The sequence below is a fragment of the Mytilus californianus genome, unplaced genomic scaffold, assembly GCF_021869535.1.
Source record: "Mytilus californianus isolate M0D057914Y unplaced genomic scaffold, xbMytCali1.0.p SCAF_3, whole genome shotgun sequence".
Lineage (NCBI taxonomy): Eukaryota > Metazoa > Mollusca > Bivalvia > Mytilida > Mytilidae > Mytilus > Mytilus californianus.
Window position 1 is genome coordinate 12,358,416 of NW_026262679.1, and position 25,824 is coordinate 12,384,239.

Genomic DNA, 25,824 nt, shown 5'->3' on the forward strand with positions numbered 1-25,824 from the left:
ACATGTATTTCTGGCTTGGTTTATCTGACCTTGACCTCATTTTCTTGGATCATAAATGTTAATGTGATACTTGTAGAAAAACTTTATATGTAGGACTATCAACATAAAATCAATGGTCAGTATAGTAGGTGAGACATTTCAGCTTGTGCACTCTTTTTCTAAAATATGGAATAGGAATTACACAACTGTTAGCATCTCTAGGTGGAAAATCTTTAAACATTTATTTCAAAATATAATCTTTTTTTCAGGGAGTTAGATCAAGCCATGCTTAGAAGATTGGAGAAAAGAATTATAGTAGATTTACCTACATTAGAAGCAAGAAAAGCTATGTTTAAATTTCATCTGCCACCAGTAGTTGTTCCTAAGGAAGGAGGATTAGAACTGTTATCAAATGTAGACTATGATGTATTAGCTGCTGTATGTATTTACTCACAATATTTGGGGGAGTTTTAGGCAGAACAAAATGGTCCATGTTATTTTGTTCTGGTTGACCAACTTTTGACAATATTACTGCCCTTGGACTAAGAAAATTTCATGAAAAATATACCTGTCCTTACTTTTTGGGTAAAGATTGCATGAAATGCAATCAAAACCCTATGGTACTGACTTGATTTCTAAATCTTCCAAGGTTTATCACTACCTTTGAGATACACAAAATATAGTACATTGATCATAACATTCTATACATCCTATCCATGAACAATTCCAGAAATTTATCAATGTAATGTATGCTCATATATTCATGTTATACTTGTCAAAAAAATTACATAACTTTTGCAAGGTGTAGGAATCTAATATCTGTTCTAAAAATATCAATGATGTCATTGCTAGTCATCTTTTAAAATTGGAGTTATCTTCCTTTTGTCCAGAATTGTAGTTGAATCAACTACAACCACTGCTTTATATGCAATATTCAATTATACATTCCAAAAATAAATTAAAGCAATGTTTACCCTTCAGTGCTTACAAACACTTTGATTTATGTAAGGCCTGCAGATCTGGAGCTGATTTCAGTTTATAATGATTACTTACAGGAATTTGTGTTTCGTTCCTGTTGACAGACATTTGAGATAAGGCTGCAGGAGCCATCATATTGTACTGACACATCTAGTTGTCTTGCCTGTGACTGCAAGACATAGAAAGGCTAATACAGTGGTGGCAGTGTTAGCTCTTTTTATAAGTATGGTATAAATATCCTTCAAATAGGGTTCACCTGGCCTTGACCTCATTTTATGAATCAATGTTAAGTTTTGTTGATTAGGTCTGTTTCTCAGATATTTTAAGTGGTAGTACAACTGTATTTGGTACCTGGAATGATTCTAAGGAGTACATGTCCGCCTGCAGGGTTCATCTGATCTTGACCTCTTTTTCATGATATACTGGTCAATGTAAAGTTTTTGTGATTAGGTCTGTTTCTTTGATACTATGAGCAGTAGGTCAAATATATTTGGTGTAAGGAATAATTATAAGGTGTACATATCTGCCTGGAAGGGTTCATCTGACCTTGCCATCATTTCCATCATTGGTCAATGTTAAGTTTATCTGATTAGGTCCTTTCCTCAGATACTTTAAGCAGTAGGTCAACTATGTTTGGTGTATCGAATGATTGTAATGTGTACATGTCTGTCTGGTTCATATGACCTTGACCTTATTCTCATGAATCTTGATAATACAATTAAGTTTATGTGATGTCTGTAGTAAAACCTTGATCTTAAGAGTTTCAACATAGATTTCAATCATGATCAGTAAAGCAGGCGGGATATCTCAGTGTGTGCACTCTAGTTGAAAAATGAATATTCATTTCAACAAATAAACATTAATGTCAGAATTGATAGAAAAAAACTCCCTTTTGGTGATGACAATTTGGAAATTGTTTGAAGTTTCTCAAACATAAAAACTGAGAAAAACAACAATCCTGTTCACTGAATATGACAATTCATTTTGGTGATTTGGTTTTTAAAAATAAGTAAAATCTCATCATATCTTTGTATAATCAAAATAAAGATGAAGTTTTGACAGCATAGCTAATTGGCAGCTGAACATTTCATTTCCTTAAAGAAGTCAACATTTGTTAACTAAATGAGAGTGGACACTCAACAGTTAAATTCAAATAATTTTATTAGTCTCATACCAGTTTCAAGAGCACTCAGTCACATGTAAGCATTATATAGAGATTAATACATGGCATTTCCCATATCAGCTTGGGTATCATCCCGAGAACCCCATATCAGCCCAAGATGTTAGTCGAGGGCTAATATGGGTCCATGGATAACACCCTGGCCGATATGGAAAAGGACATCAATTAATCTTTTTATCATATACTTTCGACAAATTTTTTATACGAGGCAAATAACATGTATTAACCTTTTTTGAGCCAAGTAAAAATGAAATTTATATTTCTAGACAATGTATGGTTATTCTTTATATACTTCAACTCTTACAACCCTAAAGGGTGACATGGAAATGGAAATATGGTCACTACAGGTCTTCTTCGAAAAGGCAGGAAAACCCTTGCCAAAGTGGGGCATCCGTTTGGTTGTGTGGGATGTACAAGTACGCAGCCACGTCCGGTCTGAATAGGGACATTAAATCTGATGCCATGTGTAGAAAGAGTGACATGCTCTCTGCATGTTAAGAACCCATGCAACAACTTTTTGAGTAGTCCATAAGTGGCCTGTTGCAAGGCAAAATTTGTGTTCCAATCCAATTTACCCTCATTTTCCAGTGGCAGTCCAAATATCCCTGACCTTCATCCTGGATGGCCTCTATAACAGGACCTACCTATTGTATTTATTGTTAATTTGTTCTCGTCCTGAACAAGCATGAAATAACTGCCACTGGATGTTAAGCAACCAACATTCAATCAATCTTACAACTGTTCCAAATGATATATTTGGGATAAAAACCATCATTTTAAAATTTGAACCAGATGACCTAAAATTCTGCAAACCTGTAATCTGTATTGATGTCATAAATAAAACTCCACGGAAACATATGGTCAACATCATAAACAAGGCAATATACAGTCAGTGACTGTATATCACATATGAATATACAGTCAATGCAATTTGACTGCTCAAATAGCACAGTTGCAACATTGATAAACCGATCATCCTCTGTCATGTCTTTGTGTGTCAGATATTATTTATAAACAGACAATACCAGAAATACTGGAAGTAACTTGTGTGAGAGGCACTGTGACCAGTTATTTACATTAGAGGCCCCTGATATGGGTTATCAGTTTGGGTGTGAATTTATGTCTAGTTTACTTCCTCTCGTTACACATATGCAAAAACTATCATATTAATGCCAAGTATGTAATAAATATATATAAACTACATATATGAATGTTTCATCTTTACAGAGAACTGAATATTACTCTGGTTCAGATTTAAAGTTAGTATGTAAAGAAGCTGCCATGAGACCTGTCAGAAAAATATTTGATGCACTAGAGAAAAATGAACCAGGTGAATTTATTTGTTTGGATGCAAATATATGATTAAGATCATTTTGTCAAAACATAACACAATGTTCACAAAACATGAATATAGGGAGATATGGGGTATAAGTCAAAGAATTATTAGCACAACAAAAACAAAATAAAAAAAAACAACTAGAGGTCAACATACAGTCCTCAACAATAGACATGTGTTGATTCAATATGTCAAGATCTAATAGAATAACACATACTATATGCCATCAACACCATATACCAACACAAAATTAAGACATGACTTAAGACAACCATGGACTAGGTTCCTGACTTGAGACAAGGACATGAACCTGTGGGGGTTTAAACCAATTTTTTAGTACTCAATCCTCCCCCTTTTTATCCCTATTAGTGGGGGGGGGGGGGGGGGGGGGGGAGCGAATAGAACATATTATTAAAATCAGTTCAGCAAAACCAGTGTAATTGGCCACACAGGTACAAATTAAATCTATGGAATATTAGAAAAAGAAAGAAATACCAACTGAAAAAGTGCATGAATGGAAGAAAAAAAATATTAATACTTTAGTTCCAAGTAAGAACGTTTTCCAGTGTAAGATTTCATTTTACACACAAAAGTCATAACGTCCAAAAATCTTTGCAGTGGAAATCTTTTTAAATCATTTCATTTGCTTAATACGCCTTTGTAAAATGCCAGGCAGATACATAGAAACATGTCACGTGATACAACTTTTTCAACCTCCAAATTGAAACAGCAACTATCTTGGAACTCTCCTTTTAATTGCACCTATAACTTACCAAGTAAAGAAAGTGGAATATACAGATTGATGTACAAACGTGTACATTAAATAGATGCATACACATTCATTTAGACTGATGTGTACACATTAAATTGAATAAATGCATACAAATGTACATTTAGATAGGTGTGTTCAGATGTACATCAAGATAGGTGCATACACATGTTCATTTAGATAGATGTGTACACATGTTAATACATGAATATTTAGTTAGGTATATACACATGTACACATATGCATTTATAAAGGTGTATACAGATGTGAAAACTTGTGCATTTAGATTGGTGCTACATCTATTTGCAGGAATTGAATATAATCGAATAGGTATTTAAGTCAAAAATTGTTCTTGTGTTTTGCTGTATGGATAATAGAAACTTTTACTGAAAAACTAGTTATTACTAAAAGTAAAATTAGGTTAATTTGAATCTAATATAATTACTAGAAACACAGGAACATTTGAGAGTTTACCAGATTTATACATAACCCTAGTGTTTCTGCTATAAAACAATTAATGTGAATTAATATGCTTATTTCCTGCTTTTCTTCACAAATTGCAATTCAAAAAATATCTTTTTACAAAAAGAATAATTTGTTGCTTTTCTCACATGTATTTTTGTGGAAGATCACCAGTATGGGGACTAAAAATAACTTCTCTATGTTGATAGTGTTAATTTCACAAGGAGGTTTATTGGCATGGGGTAAATTAAAAAAAAAAATGTTTGCATATAGTTCATGTAATTAATTTGTACAATTCGTTCAATGAAAATTATTATATTTCTTATTAAGTATCTTTCGACATTAGAAATGATTCATAAAATTCTATAATCTCCCATTAATCTTTTGTGCATACAATTTTTTTAAGATAATAATCACAATTGCACAGATAATGATAATCAAGATAAAAATAATAGACATTTTATACATAAACAACATAGTATTAAACAATTGTGTATGGTGTTAGATGAAACTTAATTACTTCCAAATTAGTAAAACCAGTTCTTTTTACTGGTTTAAACATTGTTTTTTATATGCAAAAAAATTAAATGATATATCAATGCATCACTTCACCTAAGGGCTGTTCTCCTGAAATACATGTTTGGGGTTGGGGGGGGGGGGGGGGGGTTGACGGCACTCTTTATTTTATCCAGCATAAAATTTGAATAGATTTTTTCCTATAGCTGTTCAGTTCTTCAAATTTTGATACAAGTGCCTTCAGACCTACCCATACTATTAATTCTGGAGCAGCCCTTAAAATGAATTCAATAATAACATTTTCATAAAAAACTTCTTATTATATGTAACTTTGTATTTTAACAGGAGAGTTACATCTGCGTTTAGACACTATAACTACTACAGATGTTTTAAAAGCTATTGAACGAACTAGACCGTCTGCTAGTATAAATAAAGAGAAATACACTCAATGGCAAAAAGACTATGAGTCAATATAGTTAAAGAGAATCATTCTCTCGAGAGAAACACATTCTTTGGTAAAAACACTGCAAGTGCATATAAATGATAAGAGATTCAGTCAAAGTGCTCCTCCGTCGAACCCAAACATTACAGTATTCATGGATTGAAAGTCAGCAGTTTGTGTGCCTAATGTGTGAGACAGAAAATAAATCAGGTTGTGTCTGAATGGAAAGCCTGGATGCTATTTATTACATATATCACATTAGTATGATTTTGCCTGAACATTTTAAGTTTAGATATTTATTGAGGATATAAGAATGTTTTTTTCTATGTAAACCATGTGTTAAGTATTTGACATAGAAATTTTTTAGCGAATTCATCTCCCGAGGAGAATGCATGTTTAAAAAAATCTGTATTTTTATAGATTTTGTATAGCAGGTGTTTTTCATGAAATGACTATTTTGTAGAGGCCAAACTTATTGCAAATGTTGAATTATATAGCACAATAATTATTGCATGCTTTCAATAGTTTTTGCATTTAAAAGGAGTAGGGGCATTAAGGCCCCGTTTTGGCCCAAGAAAATATAACTATTGCAAATTGGCACATAATGTTTGGAAATTCATAGAGTCATGAAATATAAATGAAAAACATAAGATTTTTTATCTGATGACGTCACATTTACATCATGATGTGTACCGTTTTCATGAAAACGATGAAAAATACAGAATTTATGCAGTTTTCCATTGTTATTTCCATTGTGGAAATATCATGCGCAGCCAAGAAACAACAAAATAATTGAAGAGAAGTTTTATTATAACTATTGACATAATCTCACCAAGTATAAAGTTGTTTCTTTGGTGCGCTCATACTTTGCCAATCTAAAATATACTTTGAACTTGACGAAAAACAAGGAAAATCAAGAAATTTTACAAAAGATACAAATTCCATCATAGTTTGTTGCCATGGTAACTCAAGAAATGTAGAATTTGTTAGTCTAGTGAGGACAAATTTAAGAATATATATGATAACTTTTTAATTTGCAGTAATATTTGGGCCAAATAAGGGCCTTATTGCCCCTACTCCTTTTATGTACAAAATTATTGCATATTAAATTCTACTAAAAATATAATACCTTAAAAATTTAACTGGTTGAAATTATAAAGACCCAATCCTAATTAAACAAAATCTGATTAGCTACATATATTTACAAGTTGATTGGTTCATATGAAGTTCAATGCAAATATAAAGTGCTGCTGTATAAAAAATTACTGCTAAATGAATTCCCTTGATAACCTCAAAAAATGATACTGCTGTTGTTTAATTCCCAATTTAATTGTGTTATTATATAAGTCAACACATGGTCAGGATTATTGTAATGTACATTTTTCGTAAAAGAAGACATTAATTCATTCTTCTAGAATCCTGGCATTTGTGTCACTCACAATGTACATTTTTAATAAAGAAGACTTTTTCAGATTCAGATTCATGTCATTTTACTGAATGATTTGTACCTTGTACAAAATGGATACTCATAACATCAGCAGTTCAAATCACACTTCAATTATTTATTTAAATCATACTTTTTATAGTCTTCATTAAATTGAACTATCACTGTTCACGTTATTTTGACCTCCTACATTTATTCCCAGTATTCATATTATAAACAAGCTAGAAATGTAATATATTTTTGGTTAATCTTAACAGCAATTTCAGAGAATTTTCAATTTTGAGAAGACATTTATATTAGGTATATAAGAATGCCTTTTGCCAATATAGTTAAATAATGTCTTCTATTTGGTAATTGCCATCAGATTTAAAGCATTTTGTTCAAATAGTGTTAATCATCTGTTGATTACATTCAACATTATAGTAAGATGTTTAATCCAAATACTGGTGTCTTTTGTTGATAACAAAATACTTCTTCTTTGATATTCCGTCCAAATGACACCATTGATAATTTAAAATCCTTGAAGGCATTCCATTCAGATTATAAAATTATATCTGTTAATTTCACACCTCCAATGCATTTCAAAATACTACCATATGTACATTAAAAGTGTTTAGTAGCATTCCGTCCAAAAACATATTGCTGTCTGTGATAATAATTTTTGTTGATAATTTATTATTTTTAATAATTGTTTTTATTGTATTTATGGTTATTTCATATATTTTGTACAAGATACCTAGAGGTTATGCAGTTTGTATCAGATACAATACTGTATGGAGGAAATTACTTGTGATCACATGTCAAATGGTTACCTCCCTTTTTTTTCTACAGCTGTTTTCTTGAAGGCATTGTCTGCTGATCTCTACTACACATTTCCATATTAACATTGATAAATTATTCTATTTTTGGCTTAACGTTTAAATTTTTTCTTATCAGGATATTTTATCGCAAAGCATAGGTAATACAAATTTATAAGAAATTATATGTATTATTGATCATCATTTGAATAGAAATACAACTGTATATGAAAAGAAATTTAACCGTAACAGAACAATTTTTCATTCTGTTAAAAATTATTCAAGATATGATCTTGAAATAATGAACTGTACATTTTTGCAATGTTAGCCCCATTAAATCACCAATTATAAACCTTAAGTTAATGTGCTTGTAGCATCAAATGAGTGCAATGTAGTTATTTATAATTATGTGTAAATAAATCAATCAGTATTAAAGTGTTGTGTAGTGAACAGTGTGTGATAGAATAGTCCAGCTTCAGTATTTCTAAATGCTGCAACTATGATATTATTGTATTGCTAGATTTTTCTAATGTTGAAGGTTGATTAATATTAAGGAATACATTTACATGTATGTGTATTTTAAGAGAACAGAACTATTCCTTTTAACTATTATTTAATCAAATAAAAACATACCTCTTAAACAAATTGCATACTGGTATTTGTTCAGGAAAATAAAAATGGTTAATTTTAACTTACTAATAAATATTTTGTATTCTAAAATCAAATTGTGGGACACAAGCTGAGCTAAGAGTCAAAAAGAGGTGAATTAGATAAAAACAAAAGTTTGATGATAGTCAGGGTCAACCTTTATTGATAATTCTCAAAATTTTTCTCCTTTAAAATTTGAATGGAATTTCTAATAATGTAATATAATGGCTGTATAAATTTTCTTTACAGCTGTAAAATTTTATATTAAACTACCAAATATCTTTGTAATTCATGGTAGCCAAATTTCAAAGTTGAAAACTATTTGTTCAAATAACTTTACCCTATGACAACTATCAGAATTGCTCCAGTTATTTAAAAATGGAAGGTATACTTCATTGAGCAATGTGTGGTAGAGTTTGTTAGTTAACTTGTATATGATTATGGTTTCTTTCACCAGTTAAACTGACCACTGATAAACCATACTAAACACTCAATCAATGATCCTAGAAAGTGGCCTTCTGCTGTAGTACACACTAGTTTGTATTCAGAATTTCGATATATTAATATATAGGCTTAAATTTAGTTGTTGATGTTGTATTACTCCTTTTGGTCATGGTGGTGGCAGGCTTTCTATAGATAGATACATCCATTGAAAGTATTTTCCAGATTTTATTTTGGTGGACAAAAAGATGAACAGTCTCTGAAATTGGCATTATAATATCTTTAAATTTTCATTTTAAAAGAGAAAGGATAGACATGATTTATTGTTCTTTTTGGAAACAATAAACACTGTGTTATTGATAGAAAATCTTTTTTTTTTCTTTTATGTCCCCACTGTTCCTTGTCAATAGAAAAATGATATTGATACAAAAATATTAATTCTAGTCAGAGCATTTTATCTGTAAAATATAAAGGACATTTTTAGTTTTGTTGTGTGCACAGGAATAAATGTGATTGTTTGATGCAGTCAGATAGGAATCCTTTAGGTTTTTCCGGTTTTGTCAAAATGAGGGATACATTTTAGTTTACATGTAGTCTTTTTAAAAATCAGTTAGCAAAATTCTTATTATAAAATAGGAAATTGAAACAGTAGAGAAAAAATAAAAATAAACTAGTTGCCAATGGTTTAGATATTTTTATAGTAGAGGTGAAGTTATTTCATCGTTAGTTAAATGTAGTTCCTGGGAAATTACTCCCTAGTAAATTTACCAAGTACTTTTTGTGCGTAATTTCAAACAAGTTTTATCTTGTCATTCTTCATATAATAGAATATATGAAAACATGATCTCAGTATTAAAAGTACACTCCTTGAAAAAAAAGTCATTTGGCATTGTTCAAGCAATCACTGCTGTTTAGCTGCTTTAATGATTAACTAATGATATCTGCACAATGCAACAGTAAATATTAGATATTACACATGGTCACATGCAGGATAGATGTTCTTGAGTCATTATTGTTTCCTCCCTACTTTAAAAAATTAGAGAAGGAAACATAGGTATGACACTCCATCAGTGAAGGCAAATTTTAGAAAAATTGATATTCCTAAATGTAAAAGATATATACAATCCATATTTTTTTTAAGAAAGATGTCACTTGTTCTTAACCTAGATATAATTCAATGAATATGAAATCTAATATTCAGCCATAATAATAACACAATAATGACACTTGCATGTGAACAGTTAACCACAATCTCATATTTTGAAGCAGTGTCAAAATTCATTACTCTTGCAGAAAAAAAAATACACAATTTTTTTTTTCTCACAAAATCAAAGGACTCCATGGTCAATTTCAGTCTGTAAAACTTGACCAACAATTTTGCATACAAGTCTTAACAAACACTGGTTAGGGTTAATGGGGTGAATTGTTATACACAAATTTATATATTTATTTTTACTATATAAAATTTTAAAAGCCTTGTTATTATTTTATTTATTGATGGCCTTAGAATGAATAAAAGGAACAAGAAAACAACTTGTAGTATGTTTAATATTGGCTTCCTCTCTCGGAGCAGTTGGTCAGCAGAATAATAAAGTCACCTTGACCTACATTTTAAGGTTGAGTTGTGCATTAAGTTCTGTTAAGCAAGGAACAATCAATCCATAAGATCTTGTACTATACAAATCCTGAAAAGGATATTTTATCATTGAATACATCTTGTATGATATGCCATTGTAGGTCCAAATGAAAATTTGATATACTCAACCTAAATTTTAAAAGAACAACTCGTATCAGCCTTAGTAATTACAAGCAGAACAGTGTGAAAAGGAATGATATTGTTAATGCATGCATTTTATCTGTCAATAAATGGGTTTCCTTACTTTTAAGCCAATTTCAAGTCAAAGATGAATAAAAAACCTATCAATGAACATATTTGGAATGGATTTTAGAAATATCCATTCAGAAAAAGAATCTTTCATGTAGAAGTAGTAGTTTAATTTTGAGTTAAAACATATATCAAAATACCAACATTTGTGTATCAATACAAGTACAACCCATAGAAGTAATCATGACTCTGTATGAATTAGCTTAACATTTTACTGTTTCATTTCATAATACACCTTATCATTTTTGTCAGCCATTACTGGTCATCACACATGTTCCCCTAAATTTTGAGGTCAGAAGAGAAAATGTCTGTAGCATCAATGCAAAAGGGATTGTTGTTTAACATCAATAATTACTGTCACAAAATCTCAGGTCAAGTGTCACAGATTCTGAAATAGTGATGAAGATTAATTCTTTTTGTTCAGGCTATCATTGGAAATGGTTGTGATTAAAGTTCTACCAGTAGAAGGGGCTTATCTCTTCAATTGTGGTTAAAATATTTGCACTATTCCCTTTGTGATATGGGTCAATATCCCTAATGGGCCTCAAATTGAGGAACAGAAAAATAGTGCGTAAACAAAAAATCTCTTGTGTAGTTATATTGGACTTGTTTAAATTTTAACAAGTGACTGAGCTTAACCATTTGTGCTGATTTGGAGAGCAGAGGACAATAAAATAAATGTGTAAAAACTAGAGTTATTAAATGTATGTGAATCCCAACTATAGGTCAAACTAAATGTAGAAATGGTATTTCCTGCTTTCCAACTATCAAGTCAACCCAAAATTAGAAATGATATTAACTGCTTTCCAACTAATACTGTCACTTGATTGAAAGTGTTGCTGTCCAACTATTGCAGTTCATTTAAAATTCTGACCAAATTGCAATTTGTTTCATCAAATCAAACTGTTCAACTGGTCAGAAAATTTAAATAACTGCTGTTGAAGAATCACAATCAAGTCATAAAAGTGCAAAATAATAAAATAAAGCATACTTACAATCCATTATGATTTCAATTTCATAACTAGTGGATAGTTGTCTCATTGGCAGTCATACCACATCTCCTTATTTTTGTTTACCGGTACATATCAGATGATCTAAATAAGAGGATATGTTGGGTATAGGTCAATAAAAGAGCAAATCAACATAACATTTGACTAAAAGATGTCTAAACGGCAACATACAGTCCTCAACAATAGACATGTGCCTTAAATATATGTTTAGCTGTATATAGTCCCAAGTCTAAAAAAGCTGAGAGTAGATTTTATAGAAACAATCAAAGATATGCATGAACACCAAATTTTCAAATAGCACTAAACATAAAGATATTGACAAGGTTGTATATTTCTAAACTTGTGATTTTGATGCAGATATGAAAACTAATATATTATCACTTCATATGAAGTTGCTGATGGAAGCCAATATTAAATCAGGCTATGTTTCAGCCAACACCACATATAGGTAGTTAGTTAGGTTAAAAATACAGACAATAGTTGCTTACAACTCAGTTACAACTATGTCATTTGGTCTCGGGTGGATAGTTGTCTCATGTGCAATCATACAAAATCTTCTTATTTTCATAATAATCATAGGTCTACGGATAAGATATTCAGTAATATGAGTGTATCCGGTATAATCAAATACAAAAAGATGGATAGACAAGAAAATTGGCAACAACCCTATCAAAAACATCTGCATAATTTTCTGTTTTTTTCAGGTCACCATGAGCTACTTTTACACTTGCTATACAACATTCTGTGTTACCTTTTCCACGTTTCTTTTGAAGTATGTTTGTTAACTGTGTCACACTGGCACCCACCTTAACCAATGTATTTTTATGCCCCCCTAAGAGGGGGCATTAAGTTCTACCCTTGGCCATCCGTACGTCCCAGAATTAGTTTCCGCTCTCTAACTTTAGTTTGCCTCAACCAAATTTTATAAAACTTATACACAATGATTACCACCAAACACAGATCAAGTTTGAATTTGTGTGGTGTCACTTTACTGTTTTCGATGTTCTGTCCCTTTATAAATGGAATAATTGCTAAATTTGCTGTTTCTGCACTTTAACTTTAGTTTGCCTCAACCAAATATTATAAAACTTATACACAATGCTTATTTCCACCAAATACAGATCAAGTTTGAATTTGGATGGCGTCACTTTCGCTGTTGAGTTATGTCCCTTGTTAATTGAAAAATGCAGAATTTGCTGTATATTTTCAAGAGGGAGCATCTGTGTCCCATGGACATTCTTCACATTTATTTTTATATTCCTTAAGAAGATTTTTATTTGGCATTTGCACATAGACCTTAAGAAGTTCACCTAAATAATCTTTGTTGGGTGCCTGTCTCATTGGCAATTGCACAATCTCTGTATTTCTTGAAATAAAAGAACTAATACAATTCAATTTTGTTTGAACTTCCTCATTTATTTTCCTTTGATTTTGAAACCATGTCAATATTATCAGGACCAGTAACTGTGTAAGCGTGTAATTGCTGACTGTCATCATCCTCATAACATCCATTATCCTAACCAAGAAATTGTTCCTAGTTTGTGTGTGGACAGTGTAAGAACATAGATATTATCTAATGTCTGTCATTCTCCAAATAATGACAACATATGTTTGTCTATAGTCTGTCTAACTGAAATAACAAAAAGGACTGTAGAAGATAAAATATAATTAGTTTCAAAATATCAAAAATATATATCTGTGATTAAAAAATCATAACTCGATAAAAAGTAAAACATAAAACATTTGATTGAACACTGAAGTTTCAATATCCTATAACAATGCTGAATATTTTTTTAAACCACGGATAACCCATGAAAGCCATACAGCTAATTTCCAATGGGATCCTTTATAAGTATCAGCTGTATGTGGGTATTCAAGGGTAAAACATCAGACGCAATGAGAACATGGTAGTATGTAATAAAGAAATATGCATCAAACATTAAACAAACTTTTATCTAGAGACAACATTTCTTTTGCATTCTTCACTGGTACACTTTAAGTGAAATTTGACATCTTTTTAAATCTTGTGAAGCTGGGAGATGGATTTAATGGTATCAAGTAATGAATTCAAACCCTGGATTGCATTATGATCAAATGTTGTTGATTTGATACATTTTTTTTTATAATTCATAGATGATGCATGGTGATAAAAACTTATATTGCTACTGTTGTGCTTTAGAAAATTAAACGAAGAAACCCCCATGCCAAATCAGTCTGAATATGACAATGGGTAATTTCGTGAAAAATTATAGGCAATTAAGGATTTAGATATGCTGTACGTAAGTATTATAAATTTAGTCATGGCTTATTTTGTGAAAGGATATCAACTAATGATATCCCAAAAATAAAATTAATTATGCAATATAGTATTCTACATTTTATTGGAATGAAAAAGTTTTTGTAATAAAGTAAATAATCTGAGATTGCTCTGTCATCTAATGGCTTTTTTTTAGAACTGACTGGACATCAGAGGGCAATCCATATAGAAAACATGGAAATTGCAGACCTAGACTTGGGGGGACAAGTTTCTGTCTTGAAATTGTAATAGATCCATTTCCAAGAAAATAAAATCATACATTACTGTAATTCAGAAATTATTGCGAGGTTTTTATTGTCGAGCCTGCGACTTTTGTCGCAGAAAGCTCGACATAGGGATAGTGATCCGGCGGCGGTGCCGTTAGCTAACTTCTTAAAAGCTTTATATTTTAGAAGGTGGAAGACCTGTATGCTTCATACTTTGTATATGGATGCCTCATGTTACGAAGTTTCCGTCAGTCACATGTCCAATGTCCTTGACCTCATTTTCATGGTTCAGTGACTACTTGAAAAAAAAGTTAAGATTTTTTGTAATGTTAAATTCTCTCTTATTATAAGTAATAGGATAACTATATTTGGTATGTGCGTACCTTGCAAGGTCCTCATGCCTGTCAGACAGTTTTCACTTGACCTCGACCTCATTTCATGGATCAGTGAACAAGGTTAAGTTTTGGCGGTCAAGTCCATATCTCAGATACTATAAGCAATAGGTCTAGTATATTCGGTGTATGGAAGGACTGTAAAGTGTACATGTCCAACTGGCAGGTGTCATCTGACCTTGACCTCATTTTCATGGTTCAGTGGTTATAGTTAAGTTTTTGTGTTTTGGTCCGTTTTTCTTATACTTTATGCAATAGGTCTACTATATTTGGTGTATGGAATGATTGTAAGGTGTACATGTCCAACTGACAGGTGTCATCTGACTTTGACCTCATTTTCATGGTTCAGTGGTCAAAGTAAAGTTTTTGAGCTTTGGTCTTTTTTCTTATACTATATGCAATAAGTCAACTATATTTGGTGTATGGAAATATTCTTCTATGTACATGTCAGTCTCGCAGGTTTTATTTGACCTTGGCCTCATTTTCACAGTTCATTGCTCAGTGTTAAGTTTATGTGTTTCAGTCTGTTTTTCTTAAACTATAAGCAATAGGTCAGCTATATTTGTTGTATGGAAGGATTGTAAGTTGTTCATGTCTGCCTGGCATGATTCATCTGACCTTGACCTCATTTTCACGATTCATTGGTCAATGTTTAGTTTTCTTGGTTAAGTCTGTTTCTTAGAAACTTTAAGCAATAGGTCAACTATATTTAGTGTATTGAATGATTGTAAGGTGTACATGTATTTCTCGTTTGGTTTATATGACCTTGACTTTATTTTCTTGGATCATGTTAAGTTTATGTAATAGTTGTAGTGAAGCTTTCATTTAGGACTATCAACATAATATCAATGGTTAGTAAAGAATGCGAGATATTTCAGCGTGTGCACTCTTGTTAATACGAATAATGCGACTGGAGGAGTATTGCAATAAGAAGAACTCGCATTCTGATATCAGATACACATATCTGTACACATATTTTCCTGCAATCGCAATAATTAATCTTGCATTTTTGTCCATTCTAAAAAAATCGCAATAATTTGTGAGTTTACAGTTTTTGATTCCTTATTCATTTTACTCCACAATTATGTATCTTTTATTTAAGTACTTACTCATGTAGCACAAACTAAAACGTTTTCCCTTCAACCCTCTATTTTTAACAGACAGAAACTTGCTGCCCCAAGTCTGGTCAGGTAATTTTCATGTTTTTTATATGGACTTCACTCTGACATCCAATGGCCAGCCCAGCATGTCCTTAAAAAAGGCTGTCAGACATCAGACCAATCTCGGACTATAAAATAACAAACTTTGTATCACTTAGTGTTTATTGTTGAGAATTATTTTCAGATTTAATCCTTACTGCTAGCTTTATGGTCATAAAATGACCTTTTTACAGCTCTATATTTACTGCCTGCATTTAAAGTTCAATTCATACCTGCTGTATTACCCTGCCCTACTGCCAGATCCATAGCTGTCATTTCATCCTCATTTTGTATGGTCATATCAGCACCATGCTCTAACAGAACTTGAACAACACCTGGGTGATTCCTGTAGGCAGCATACATCAGAGATGTGCTTCCTGTCTGAAAAAAATATGTCACAGTTCAGAATCTGTTCAACACCAGCCTGTTTCTGCATGCAATATAGATCAAGGCTGAGCTACCTGTCAAAATAATAATATCATAAGATTCATAATGCCTTTGTAGACTAAGATTCCTGAAGCAGCATATAAGTAAACAGGAGCACAAGACACACTCATCATATGCATATTGAAACTGTTGGAAGAATAAAATACATCATAGAAAGCACTAAATCAGAATTAAGCAGAAAATAATGTAGGGTGATATCCTTAGGCTTATAATAATTTCTTTAATTTTGACTGTTACAGTCACATTTCTGGAATGACAAACCTAGGTAATGGTCACTGAAGTCAAGTTCTACTGTTTTATAACAAATTCCCCTGTCAAATCAAAGTGAAAGTACGATGTAGAATAAATAAAACAAGATTACCTCGTCAACATAATTAACATGTTGTCCTTTCTGCAGGCACATCCTCACAATATCTTTATATCCTCCAGCACTGGCTAACAGGAGACAGTTCTCACCATTACCTCCTACAGCATTCAGGTCGCCATCTTGCTCTAATAGGAATTCTATAGTGGTCAGTTGACCATAAGCTGCAGCCCACAATAAAGCTGTCAACCCACCAATATCATCACACCTGTTAACATCTGCTCCTACAATTTCTTTTAAATTAGTCACATCATCCTGCTTTTCCCTTTAGATATTGTCACATCATATTACCCAAATTTAAACCAATGTTTATCAGATAGGTCCACTCCTTACACCCAGATATAACATTTGACCTCATTCGAAATTGCCATTGTTCATAATATTTCAATCATCTTACAAAATGATGTCATTCTGATATATCAACTATCAGGATTCCCTCACAAAACTGTAGTCCAAATATTTGGATGGATAAATATATAAACAATATATGGCAAAATCAGAAAAATATTTTTTTTGAATGAGGCTTAGAAACTTGGGAAGGGTGAGGTTTCCCAAGTCCTTCAACAGTTTTAGTGTCAATACAAAAAAAGTTAATTAATACTTTTCTGACCTTGATCTAATATATTTAATATATTGAAGCTAAACATGGCTACGATTATAGTTATTAAAATTTAAACAAAAATATACTTATTTTCCATCCCTAAACGAGCCCCAGATTGTGAAGAAAAGTGAAGTGAAATGAAAACCACATTCCACGAAATAACATTTTGTTACTATATTTGGTAAAAAAGACAACAGGGAGTGTGCTAGCTGCAGTAGAAAAAAAATTTCACAAGCAGTTTGTTTGTTTCTCTTACAGCATAAAATAAAACTAACCATCACTTATCTCTTGCTGTAACAGTTTTATTTCCCCCTGTGCTGCCATCTGGTGGAAGTTTAAATCTAAAAAAGATAAAGGAAACATATAGGCATTTTATTTAACAAAGACTAGCAAGGAGTCAGAAGTTATGATATATCATTTACCTTGCAGAGATGCTAGCAATTTTTTTTGTCAAAATCAATTGTCACATTTCGAAACAAGACGATGCTATCAAATGATGGTCGGGAAATTGAGGTGGTCATTCTTTGGAGTGGTCATTGAAGTCAGGTTCAACTGTATTATAGTTGACTTACATCTAGGTAATGGAGTTCACTGAAGTCAGGTTCTACTGTATCATAATTAACTTACATCTAAGTAATGGAGTTCAATGAAGTCAAGTTCAACTGTATTATAATTGACTTACATCTCCATAATGGAGTTCACTGAAGTCAGGTTCTACTGTATCATAATTGACTTACATCTAAGTAATGGAGTTCACGGAAGTCAAGTTCAACTGTATTATAATTGACTTACATCTAGGTAATGGAGTTCACTGAAGTCAAGTTCTACTGTATCATAATTAACTTACATCTAAGTAATAGAGTTCAATGAAGTCAAGTTCAACTGTATTATAATTGACTTACATCTAGATAATGGAGTTCACTGAAGTCAGGTTCTATTGTATCATAATTGACTTACATCTAAGTATATGAGTTCAATGAAGTCAAGTTCAACTGTATTATAATTGACTTACATCTAGGTAATGGAGTTCACTGAAGTCAAGCTCTACTATATCATAATTGACTTACATCTAAGTAATGGAGTTCAATGAAGTCAAGTTCTACTGTATCATAATTGACTTACATCTAGTAATGGAGTTCACGGAAGTCAAGTTCTACTGTATTATAATTGACTTACATCTAGGTAATGGAGTAGTTGTCTGCACATTGCCTCTCTGTAAATTAGTCATTACTGTAGTTGGCTGTGGAGAAGAAAACAAAAACTGTGAAAATGAAGGAAAAATATTCAGCTTTATCTCTAAAGGTTTGTACAGTTTTCTCTGAATGAATGATATATCAAATATGGTCTGGGAGGTCAACATAATGTCATGATATACAGCAATGACCACCAACATATAAATATACAAAAAATAATTGTTATCTCCTCTCAATACATTAAATTGTATATCATCCTTTTGTCTATATTGTTTACACATTTATTTACACCACTGTCTAGTGGTACATATTCAGTAAATTGCTAACCTATTTTTAGGAACTGATTTAATTTAAGAGTGTAGTGTGGCATGATGTCATGTCAGCAGGATAGGTAATTTGAGCTTGATTTCAGTAATTGAAATTATTCTTGTACCTGGTTTTTGTCTCGCCTGCAATGAAAGTTGCAGTATGCGAGACAGGTATTACTTTCTGCCGACGACGGCAGCAGTGTAAACTATTTGTATATTTATATTTCAGAAGGTAGACCTGGATATGCTTCATACCCTGTATGCAGATACCTCATGTTACGAAGTTTCCGTCTGTCATATGTCCATTGTCCTTGACCTCATAATCATGGTTCAGTGACTGCTTGAAAAAAAACTACATTTTTTTTTCATGTGAATTTCTCACTTATTATGAGTAATAAGATAACTATATTTGGCATATGGGTTCCTTGCAACATCTACATGTCCACCAGACAGGGTCCACCTGACCTTGACTTCATTTCATGGATCAGTGATCAAGGATAAAGTTACGTGATTAGGTCCATTTCTCAGATACTATAAACAGTGGGTCAACTATATTTGGTGTATGGAATGATTGTAAGGGGTACATGTCAGTCTGGCAGGTTTCATCTGACCTTGACCTCATTTTCATGGTTCATGGTTCATTGGTCAATGTTAATAGATATAAGAAGATGTGGTATGAGTGCCAGTGAGACAACTCTCCATCCAAGTCACAATTTGTAAAAATAATTCATTATACGGCAGGTTTCATCTGACCTTGACCTCATTTTCATGGTTGTTTAGTTTTTGTGTTTTGGTTTGTTTTTCAATTACCATTAGCAATAGGTCAACTAATTTGGTGTATGGAATAATTGAAAGGTGTACATGTCTGTCTGGCAGGATTTATCTGACCTTGATCTCATTGTCATGGATCTTTAATAAACTGCTTCGCTGAGCGCAGTTAGATACGCCCGCAGAGGTCCAACCCTGAACAGTTGGGGCAAAAATGGACACAATACTCAAGCTTGATTCAGGTCTGAATTTGGATTGTAATTAAATATTTGACATATTATAGGTTTCTGAATAAATGTAGTCAAAGAACTTGAAATTGGTTATATGAAATGAATTTATATTCAATTAAAGATTTCTTGCTGTTGTGCAATACTTAGTAAATCTGTTGTCAGACTATAAACAAATAAAGTTCAATTTATTCTCAATGTCATATTAGAAATTCATGAAAATAAACAGGGAGCTTACATCAATAGATATGAACAATTCACCAAAGTTTCATGAGAATTGGTGACAGCATTTTTGAGTTATTGTCCGAAAACTGGAAAATCACCCATTTTTTTAATGAATAAAACCCCATAACTCAGAAATGTAAAATTTATAAAATTCTATTGGGAGCTTACATCAATACATACAAAGAATTCACCAAAGTTTCATAAGAATTGCAGACAGCATTTTTGAGTTTTTGTCCGAAAACTGGAAAATCCCCCCTTTTTTAATGAATAAAACCCCATAACTCGGAAACGTGAAATCTAAAATTTATAAAAATTGAAAGGGAGCTCATGTCAATAGATATAAACAATTCACCAAAGTTTTATGCAAATTGGATAAAGCATTTTTGAGTTAATGTCCGACATGTTGACGACGGACGGACAGACGGACAACGGTATACCATAATACGTCCCGTAAACGGGCATATAAAAATGTTAAGTTTATGTGATACTTGTAATAAAAACTTAATAAACATAAAATCAATGGTCAGTAAAGCAGGCGAGACATTTCAGCGGGTTCTCTCTTGTTTTTATTTATTACATGGATTTATAGAGGTGTTTTTTTATAATATGGATTTATAGAGGTGTTTTTTATTATATGGATTTATAGAGGTGTTGTTTTATTATATGAATTTATAGAGGTGTTTTTTATTATATGGATTTATAGAGGTGTTTTTTTAACTGATCATTGGTGTTCACCCAACATATTCTTTTTATTCATGACTAACTCCATCATTTACTAGGATACTTTGGTTTGACATTTCATTGTAGTTTGGACACTGAGATAAGTAGCACTGATCTGTACATGTTGGTGTCGATATGTAGACTACCTTGAATCTCCTTAGCTACAAACAACTGGCTGTTGTATGCAGGATGGTTCCTGGCTGTTCACAACATTTCATATAAGTATATTACACATAACATGAACTTATATCAATATCATACCCTGGATGCATCTGCTGCTTTCTTTGTCGGTGATATACAAGAATCATCTTCTGAGTACTCTAAAACATAACAAAAAAAAAAGCTAGACTTAGAGCAACATATATAAATATGGGAACACTCAAATATCAACATGGACAAAATGGAGTAAAATGTAGCTGTCACAACAAAAATGAGGATAACACATGCATACAATAATACAACCAGGTGCATGCTCTAATACTAAAGGAACTTCAAGATCATCAATATTTTGAATATATTCTAATACTAATGTCATGACTGTAGTACAGAAACATCACAGAAATTGATATTATCATCATTTACTTATGTGAAGCAGTTTCAAGGCCACCAATAGTTTATCATCTGTTTATATTGAGCAACTTCAAAGTTATAAATTTTTTATGATCTTCAAGTACTGATTCAACTTTAAGACCCAAAATATATTACCATCAGCTAAAACTGAAGCTACTTCAAGGTCATTCAGTTCTTGATCACTATCAAATGGTGATACTAATCTCAGGGATGGTGGACGCTTCAATGGAGAGAGAATGGGAGGCCTCTTTATTCTGTCTGGTGACTTCTTCTGATCTTTCTTCTGTATCTGAAGTTTATCTTCACTGTCCATCCTGAAGACTGTCTTAAAAAGATAAAAAAAAAATCCCCAAATATAGTTGCCCTCCAAAATCATCATTCCCTACCTTCCCCACCCACAAGAAAAACACTCAAAAAAAAAAAACACACACACAAACCCCCATTCCTAAAAAAAGTAAATAAAAAAGAGACAACCCCCTGATGTATGTCTGTAGGTCATTTTAAGTGTACCACTAATGCTAATGGAAGGTCAAATGATGTTTGGTAGGCAGTTGTATAAGTAGAATTGGCGCAAAATTAATGATAATTGGTCATTTACGAATTCCCCTCAGTCATGGTCCCTTGACTTTGAAATTTAAAACAAGTTTAAATGTTTTAAGTTTATCATAAGGTCACTTCAACAGAAACCACTAATGGCAAGTCAATGATATTGGGTGGGCAATTGTATAAGCATTAGCACATCTATTTTCCATGGGCATCATTTTGCCTCACCCCCACAGTTATGATCCATTGTCTTTGAATCTTTTCCATATGACCATAGATTACATGTTTTAACTGTACAAATTTGTGAATTAGGTTCATCATTACAAATGGACAAAAATGGCTGTGATTACACCTAATAATGAACTCTGAGGACAGAGAAACATGTGCAGTTGGAAAAGTTTTAATGCCTAGCTTCCCACAAGATATATAAAAGTTAGTTGAATACACTAAGTGTTTCAGAAAGATAAATTTTTTTTTTATTTTGATGAGCATTTTTTTCGTTCCTGCAGGTGTAAAAATAAACTAAGTTGGGTTAATTCTTTGAGATGCGCCTCTAAGGTAACAATAGTATTGTATTGATTGATATGGACAATAGAAGGAAAATAGATATCTACACAATAAAAGGTGATTTAAAGGGTGTAACTGAGTGACAGCAAGGATGTATATATATATTAGTTATACGTCCTTGGTGGCAGGGGTCTGTCTTTTCATCTCTGAACACCTGCACCCATCGCCGAACACCACCAAACACCCCAAAAGACCACTAACCCCTAAAGATAACAGTAATATTACACAATGCAACTATTAAATAGATTAAATTACATAAAATTTAATCATATTATTATTGTTTTTCATATGTTTGTGCATTATTTTGATGTATAAGTTGATAATCAAAATATAGAAAAAAACGTTCCGAGCAATCGATTTATTTTCCAGATTTACATTGTACACATTTCATTGTATATCATCCTAATGTCATGAATGTCTTTACTTAGAAATCATTAGAAATAAATTGTTCAAATAAGTTAAAACATGTTATTTAATGTGAGACTATCACATGATTGTATTTAAAAAAAAAATGTTAGACTGAAAGTGTACTGTTCTGACAACATCCATTATATGACTACTTTTTGGTTTATATCTGATTGCCATCTCTTATTAATTTGTATATATATTTTATAAACATATTCATCCTTGTTCAGAAGGTACGTTTAATATATAAATAAAGATGAAAACAATATATCTAGGTATGTTATATGGTATTGTAATGTGTTCGGTTGTGTTCAGCGGTGTGCAGAGGTATTCAGTGGTGAAAAGACTAACCTTGGTGGCAGTATCAATTATAATTTAGGTGCTTGTTTATTTTACCATCATATCCAGTGAGGAAAAAAAAAACATCAAATTCTAAAAAAAAATTATCTTTCTGAAACATAAAATGCATTTAACTTTTATATATCTGGGGGATGTTAGAACTTTTCCAATTTTTTAGATTAGAACAAAGCCATGTTTGTCCATTTGTAACTAATCTCTGGGACTATACTACTATTAGTTAGTCCAAATAATTATGACGGAAAAAAATTAAAATAGCCTATTAAGACGTCATAATTATTTGGACTAACTATTAGCTGGGAACAGTATATCTGACAATATATATGTTCCTGCTATTAGTATAATGCGATTATAATGGTCTATAATAGTCCCAGTTAAACTCTAATCTTTTTGGGGGTTTTAATTACGTAGCAATTTTCTGATTTGGCTGCCAACCAATGTCTATTTATTCTATATAAAATGAAGATCCGAACAGATTTTACGGTAACTACAAAAATAAGGAGTACATGCTTACATATTTACTGTTTACTATTTACCTTTGAACAATTCTACTCCAAAGTGAAACTGAAACCGGAAGTTTTAATATTAACAGAATAGACTAAGTAGGGTCTGGGAAAGTATGAATCTCCGAATAATAACCAATTAACAATGAGGCCCCACAATATTTTTTTATCGTTTTAAAAACAATCCCCAAAAATATTTTCCTTGCGTAAACCTGAATATATATCTTTAAAACAAATAAAACAAAAACAAAATAAAAACAACCACCGACTCACACTACCCCAAAAAGTGCCCAAAATATATTTAAAAAAAAACGAAATAAACGATATAAAAGATCATAAAACAAACAAATAACAACAAAAAAATATCGCAATTAAATCAAACAAATCAAAATGAACACCATAGAAAGTGTCTCTATCAACCTTTTCTTTACTTATAACATCACCTGTTGATATGACCCCTCCCCCTATAGGCACCATAAAAATGTCATGAAAAAAAAAAGAAAAAACATAGCATCCCCTTTGATAAACACCTCGGAGTGTGTTGTATTTAACTGTTTCAATATAAAACGTTTATAGTATCACTTTAATAGTTTATTAGTACAAACTTATTCAAAATTTCTTCAATGCTATATTTTTTTTCTATTTAAGGAAGTGAAAATATTTTCACTAAAACAGTATCAGGAAATTGCGGTGGTGGGAGGCCCACATATCATCTGTTAAAATGCACCGTCAGTTCTGTTGTTAAAACTAAGACAAGCTTAACATAATACGACTCACAGAAATAGCAACCACGGACCGTGTCTTATGATGGTCATAGGAAAACGTCTTAGTCCTAAGTCAGTCGAATTTAATAGTAATTATAATTTCCTTTATTTCAACAGGATAATTCATTTAGTCGAAAGACTAGTTTACAATATGGTCCTGCATTATATACATATTATATTACAACATAAAGTATAAAATTCAATAATAAAAATACTAATACAAATATTAAGCTATAATACTGTTACTAAAATAATCTTCAATATATGTATTTAGAATATTCAATTGTGTTACATTGTTTTAAATTTGTAGACAAATTGTTCCATGGAATACTTCCAGATATCAACAAGGAGCGTTTATAGTAATCAGTTTTAGTTTTTTGGAACAAAAAGTATATTTCGAGTAGTTTGTCTGGTTGTTCTAGAACTAACCTGATGCACATATCCAAATACATTGAGATATTCCGGAAACATTTGGTGAAGTGCTTTAGTAGCTACAATTATTTTTCTATATACAAAATAATGTGAAATGGGCATAAATCGCAGCTATCCAAAAAGTTTTTTGACGATGTCATATTATTACGCTACTTTAGAATAATTTCTGCTGCCCTTTTTTATTATTTTTTTTAAAGTTTATAAGCATCTGTTCTGTTCTTTTCTTTTCAGACTTGCATCTTAATATGTATACTTGAACAAGATTATATGCCATCCTGCATCCTTAACATATCAGATGATGGCCAACATCAGTATCCTTAACGTATCAGATGTATGTCAGCTTGTAAGTTTATACTATATATATATATCAGGTTATTGTTTGCATCAGGTTTTGTTCCCGGTTTGGACTTTAAATTTTAATTTAGTAAACTCACTGGATTTTTTATTCTGAATCTGATTCAGTGTTACTTGTATATTTAAATACAAAATTTTGCACAATCATTCAATTGAAAAGTTTAAAGCATGAGACAACTAAAATTTAGTATACTCCACTCTTTTTTCCAAAATATGTTTTTAAATTTTGAATGTGTAAAAAATTTAATGGAAATAACTCGTACAGATTTTGATGTCTTCCCTTTAATTCGGCTGGATATAAACATTTTTCTTGGTCCTACCACAAAGACAGTACAAACTCTTAATTTCAAACCTGTTCTTTTCATTTCAGACTTTCATCTTGTGTTCTTGTGCATCTTTAATGACTCGAAAGTATACCAGCCTGTATCCTTACTAAATCAGATGTATGCCAGCCTGTATCCTTACTATATCAGAT

The 25,824-nt window shown here is 31.8% G+C and overlaps 4 protein-coding genes across 16 annotated transcripts in view; 2 read left to right on the forward strand and 2 right to left on the reverse strand.

Moving 5' to 3' along the window:
* LOC127732962 (katanin p60 ATPase-containing subunit A-like 2) overlaps positions 1 to 10,470 on the forward strand; it is a 48,493-nt gene extending 38,023 nt beyond the window's left edge. For 8 of the 10 annotated variants that reach the window (XM_052242195.1, XM_052242194.1, XM_052242198.1 and 5 more), the window contains 4 exons: positions 249 to 417; positions 3,365 to 3,467; positions 4,552 to 4,572; positions 5,566 to 10,470. In XM_052242195.1, coding sequence (XP_052098155.1) covers positions 249 to 417; positions 3,365 to 3,467; positions 4,552 to 4,572; positions 5,566 to 5,696 — 424 coding nt within the window. In that variant the 3' untranslated portion in view covers positions 5,697 to 10,470. The remainder of the gene's footprint in view (positions 1 to 248; positions 418 to 3,364; positions 3,468 to 4,551; positions 4,573 to 5,565) is intronic. The other 2 variants (XM_052242197.1, XM_052242203.1) reach the window with 1 other exon arrangement.
* LOC127732979 (leucine-rich repeat-containing protein 28-like) overlaps positions 1 to 25,824 on the forward strand; it is a 252,942-nt gene that overhangs the window by 149,482 nt on the left and 77,636 nt on the right. The window lies entirely within an intron of this gene.
* The window catches only part of LOC127732947 (coiled-coil domain-containing protein 171-like), a 179,481-nt gene that overhangs the window by 100,535 nt on the left and 53,122 nt on the right, over positions 1 to 25,824 (reverse strand). The gene's annotated exons all lie outside the window — the stretch shown is intronic.
* Positions 13,283 to 23,870, reverse strand: LOC127732988 (ankyrin repeat family A protein 2-like). The gene is made up of 8 exons (XM_052242244.1): positions 23,833 to 23,870; positions 21,560 to 21,749; positions 21,116 to 21,174; positions 18,590 to 18,653; positions 17,689 to 17,754; positions 16,810 to 17,036; positions 16,235 to 16,382; positions 13,283 to 13,517 (listed from the first exon to the last, which is right to left on the reverse strand). Exons 2-8 carry the CDS (start codon positions 21,735 to 21,737, stop codon positions 13,471 to 13,473), a joined length of 789 nt encoding a protein of 262 aa, XP_052098204.1. The 5' UTR covers positions 21,738 to 21,749; positions 23,833 to 23,870; the 3' UTR covers positions 13,283 to 13,470.